The following is a 4,431-nucleotide window of genomic DNA, read 5'->3' as shown; positions in this document are numbered from 1 at the left end:
AAAAGGGCAACAAAAAAAATCTAAATTTGCAGCTAGTGGACGAAAATAACAGAAGATATTTTCGATTTATACATTGATTAGGTGTTAATTTCCATCCAGAATTAGTTTTACTGTTAAATTATGGATTCGGTTACAGCGCTAGATGGATATTTACGTAAGTAGTTGTCGAATTGCGAGGTAATCTTGGTGAACATCTTATCAGCATGTCTGTCTTTTTTTTTTTCGTTTCTCTCGTATCCCAGGTAAAGCTGTTAATCCCAAAAATGCCGATCTCGACATTTCTGCCATCGATCAGTTTTGCCTCACCCTGAAGAAGGATCCGTCGTTGATGACGGTGGCACCTTCGTTATTGGCTGGTCGAATCCAATCCGGAAACACCAAGGAGGCAACGCTGGCCCTGGATGTGAGTAGCAATCCGATGGAACCGTGGTTTTGGGCTGAGATAATATTTACTGTTTTTATTAAAATTGTAAGGCGCTTGAAGAATGTATGGAGACGTGCGGGAGAGAATTTCGGTCGGAGATAAACAAGTTTCGATTCCTGAATGAACTGATCAAGCTAGTGTCGAAAAAGTTCGATGGAGATAAAACACCGAAAGAGGTTTCCGAAAGGGTAAGCGAAGAAGTGTATGGTTGCGTTAGTTATTGTCGTATGACTTTTAACTAATTGCAGATTCTGAATATCCTACTGACTTGGACCAACAAGTACGAAAATTGTGGCAAAATCCAGGAAGCCTACAACCTGCTGAAAACACAAGGAATTGAGCATCACCCTCAGCAAAATGTAGTGGTGAAAAGCACTCCCAAAAATGAAAACCGTGGCAGCTTGGACGAGAAGGAATTTGCCAAACTTCGACAACTTATTCATAGCAGCAAGCAAGAAGATCGCGACAAGGCTAATCTGTTGATACAGAACTTTTATCGTGATGACGAACGTCGAACGCAGATGAAGAATAGGCGATTTGCGGAACTTGAAAAGGTAGCTGAAAATACCAAACTATTAGATGAGATGCTTTCCCAGTACAGGCCTGGAGAAACTTCTGAGGACGAGCTGGCAATTATCCGGGAAATATTCGAATCTTGCGAAGGTATGCATCCAACTATCATTCGCCTTGCCGAAGAAACGCAGCAGAGCGAAGGAATGCTAGGTAAGTTTGCTAGCTTTTTCTGCGGTCGTTTCGCTCCAAGCTGTAAAATAATCATTTAAAATTATATTTCGCTCACCTCTCAACCCTTTGTTGTTTTAACATGGATTTCTATTCATTGTATAAAATCTCACAGCTCAACTGTGGTGTAACTTGTAATGATATTCTTTGCACGTATAATCTTGGTACATCACAGTCTTGTCGTAGTTTGCAATATTAACCCACTGATTCTCTCACTTACTACTTGTTCACATGCAATGCAGATCTGTCTCATCAGAATGGAGTAAAGAATCTAGCGAAATTTTGGAGTTTAGCTAGTGAATTTGGTTAGTAGTACTGGTATATTGCTGTTCCATTCCTCGCTTTCTAAAACTTAATCATACATTCTTGTTTATTTAGTACTGTTGATTGGAATGCTTTCTAAGTTGATTTGATAGTTTGGAGTGAATTAGTTTTTGTAGCTAGTCTGTTTAATTTCAGTATTGTGAGCTATGCTAACTACGAGCTAATTAACGATTTTAATTCATTACAGAGAAAATCTTTGAGGTGAACGATAACCTAACGCAAGTGTTGGACAAATATCGGCAGCTGATTCTGAAGGCACCTCCAACGGAGCAAATAATTACAAGCTCATCAACAACTTCATCGGTATCCTTTTCGAAAGTAGCAAGCCCGTACTCGTACTCGTCCAACATCAACGTACCTGATCCACTTGATAGCTTGTTCGATATTTCCACCATTCCATCAAGTAGCGAACCAACCCGAAACCCTCTGGATGATCTCAGCGAAATATTTTCGTCATCCATCAGTTCTGATTGCGCGAATGCGATTCCGGATTCTACTACCTCGTCAGCTTCTATCGGTAATACCGATACAATTCTGACTCCGCTAGTGGTGAGCTATGGTTCGAGTGTACAGGCAAGTATCCTGGCGCCCACTTCCACTAACGGACTGAACAAATATAGCGACATTCAAGATTTGCTACAAAACAACATAAATGGACACGTGACTAATAACTTGAAGTAAGTATATCTTATTCGGTGTTCTTTTATTTCTAATTAAAATTCGTAATTTTAGAAATGTCGCTGCAAACGGTGATGCAAGCAAGAAGCCTTCTAGTACCAGTACGAACAGCACTAAACTAGATTCTTTAAGCACGGGCAAAACTATACCAGATCTAGATTTCTTGGTCAGTGGAATGAAGTCGACGCTTCTTTCTCAGTCTAGCTCGAAAATGGTCTCCGAAGAAGAAGCTTCAGCTCCCAATGAAGGCGTTTCCAGCGACGATGACGATAAAGTACTTAATCCAATCACTCCTACAGTGGAAGTTAACATCGCATTTCTTTCGGCGTCGACGGAACCATTGTCATCAGAGGAACCTAAAGCCAAACATGAATTCAAATCGCTAGCCGAAATCGTTATCGACCTCGATAATATTCAACCCAGTCGAGAACCATCACGCACTGTTCTAAACGACAAGGATGGCCTTCAGATAACGCTCAATTTTGCTAGCGATCATCCGCGGCCGGATGTGACAGTGATTGTCATTTCAACCATCAATCAAGGCCGCATAGAAATTCCCAGTTTCCACTTCGATGCAAGTGTTCGCAAACCGTGCAAACTGCGACTACTGCCAGCCTCGGGTGTCAGTCTTTCCGGTACGAAGCCGTTCCGACCACCGGCTGATGGCATAACACAGGTCCTTTTGCTGGCAAACCCGTCCGAAGAACCCGTCGATTTGACTTGTATTCTCACTTACTGCGTAGGAGATGATCCGGATCCGATCAAGGAATCTATTATGGTGAAGGATGTTCCATTTATTAGGGAATAAGTAGCAATCGAATACTGTACCTACTGCATGTGAGATCAACATTGTATGAATGGTTTACAATATGGAATAACGACGACAGCATGGAAGAATTGAACTGGCAGTCTGTGATTTACGGGGCATAATAATTCTATCTTTCCATTTAGCTTTTCTTCGATTGCTGGTTTCCGTCAAAATGATGGCGCTTTATACTCCTTCTTGGAGTTTCATTTTAGGCAGCCTAAATATTCACTTTCTAACGAAGGAAGAATTTGAGTTGTCGAGTGGTGGAGATGAGATCACATTGGGAAAATATTTCAATTTGAACGGCGCTAAGCCACTCGCTTATTTTATTTAGTATTAAGAAAATAAATCACAATAATCTTATCTAGAGTTTTGCATGAATGCGAATGAGAAACAATTATATTGCAAAATAGCAAGTTAATGTGTGATTTTATTTCTGAAGCCATTCCTAGTCTTATTAATTGCTACAATAAATAACCTTGAGATAAAACATTCGTGGTAGTTGCACTACAACGGGATACTCTCAAACTACTCAAACTAACAACATTTGAACAGGAGTGAGGGAAAGCAAATAGATACTTGCTCTAATTCCGCCCAGCATCTCATACCGTGGGTTTAACCGAAGACAACATAGCAAGAGGCAACTTTGTCTGAATTCGAGCGACAGACACAATAGTGCTGTGCTCGAGCGAAGGTGGAAGCAATAAAGCCCTACAGTAAAAGTATGGACGACTGTCACCACAAAACTGAAAAAAAAACAGTGCTAACATTTGAAAACGGCACAAAAGCCATTTGTAAACAAATGGTTTGTGGGCCCTTTACTCACTACTTGAAGTACACCCACGCGACACAACAGCAACATCGGGTAGGGGAAATTTTCCCCTTCCTGACGATGCTGTTGGTTTGCGTGGGCGTTCTTCGGGTAGCGAGTAAAGGGCCCACAAACCATTTGTTTACAAATGGCTTTTGCGCCGTTTTCAAATGTTAGCACTGAAAAGCTGTTCCAATCGAGCAAAGCGGTGCATTTTGACGGTTTGATTGGAACAACTTTTGACAGACGTCCATACTTTTACTGTAGGGCTTTAGGAAGCAACACATAGAAAAATGAGCAAATGCACAAACCTTTCTTCTGAGGATGGAACCTTTGCTATTTAATTCGTTCGGGGCATTTACCTTTGAGCGGCAGATGACGCGATTGTGCCTGTCTCATGCCGGTCGTTTCAAAAAATGGAAGAGTTTTTTTTTTTTTTCATTTCGTTTATTTGGCAGGCTCAAATGTTATAAAAATAACTTAGCGGAGCCGAGTAACATAGAATACCAATTATGGTACTCAAAATACAAAAAAAAATATGTACAAATATATTTTATCATATGATTTTTCTGGGTGGCGATCGAAGCGGCGACAGAGCGATCTTCTCCCGTGCACGCAACTTCTTTCTTTCCCGAATTTGTTCCT

At 40.9% G+C, this 4,431-nt stretch overlaps 1 protein-coding gene across 1 annotated transcript; it reads left to right on the top strand.

Annotated features, from left to right (window-relative positions):
* Gga (ADP-ribosylation factor-binding protein Gga) lies at positions 1–3,396 on the top strand. Its single transcript, XM_065218252.1, has 6 exons — positions 1–154; positions 243–403; positions 475–612; positions 673–1,147; positions 1,677–2,166; positions 2,222–3,396. The coding sequence occupies exons 1-6, from the start codon at positions 121–123 to the stop codon at positions 2,973–2,975; spliced, it is 2,052 nt and encodes a 683-aa protein (XP_065074324.1). The 5' UTR covers positions 1–120; the 3' UTR covers positions 2,976–3,396.
* Positions 3,397–4,431: the final 1,035 nt, after the last annotated feature.

This window comes from Ochlerotatus camptorhynchus, unplaced genomic scaffold, assembly GCF_037179485.1.
Source record: "Ochlerotatus camptorhynchus isolate MF236.1 unplaced genomic scaffold, CSIRO-AGI_Acam_v1.1 ptg000085l, whole genome shotgun sequence".
Classification (NCBI taxonomy): Eukaryota; Metazoa; Arthropoda; class Insecta; order Diptera; family Culicidae; genus Ochlerotatus; species Ochlerotatus camptorhynchus.
Note: the sequence above shows the minus strand (reverse complement) of the source record. Positions and strands in the feature narration are given on the sequence as shown.

Excerpts from the sequence above, each read along its gene's own strand:
- Gga (XM_065218252.1), top strand. The coding sequence starts at position 121 with ATGGATTCGGTTACAGCGCTAGATGGATATTTAC. Across the intron at positions 155-242 it reads AGCGCTAGATGGATATTTAC|GTAAAGCTGTTAATCCCAAA; the intron begins GTAAGTAGTTGT and ends CTCGTATCCCAG. Across the intron at positions 613-672 it reads CGAAAGAGGTTTCCGAAAGG|ATTCTGAATATCCTACTGAC; the intron begins GTAAGCGAAGAA and ends AACTAATTGCAG.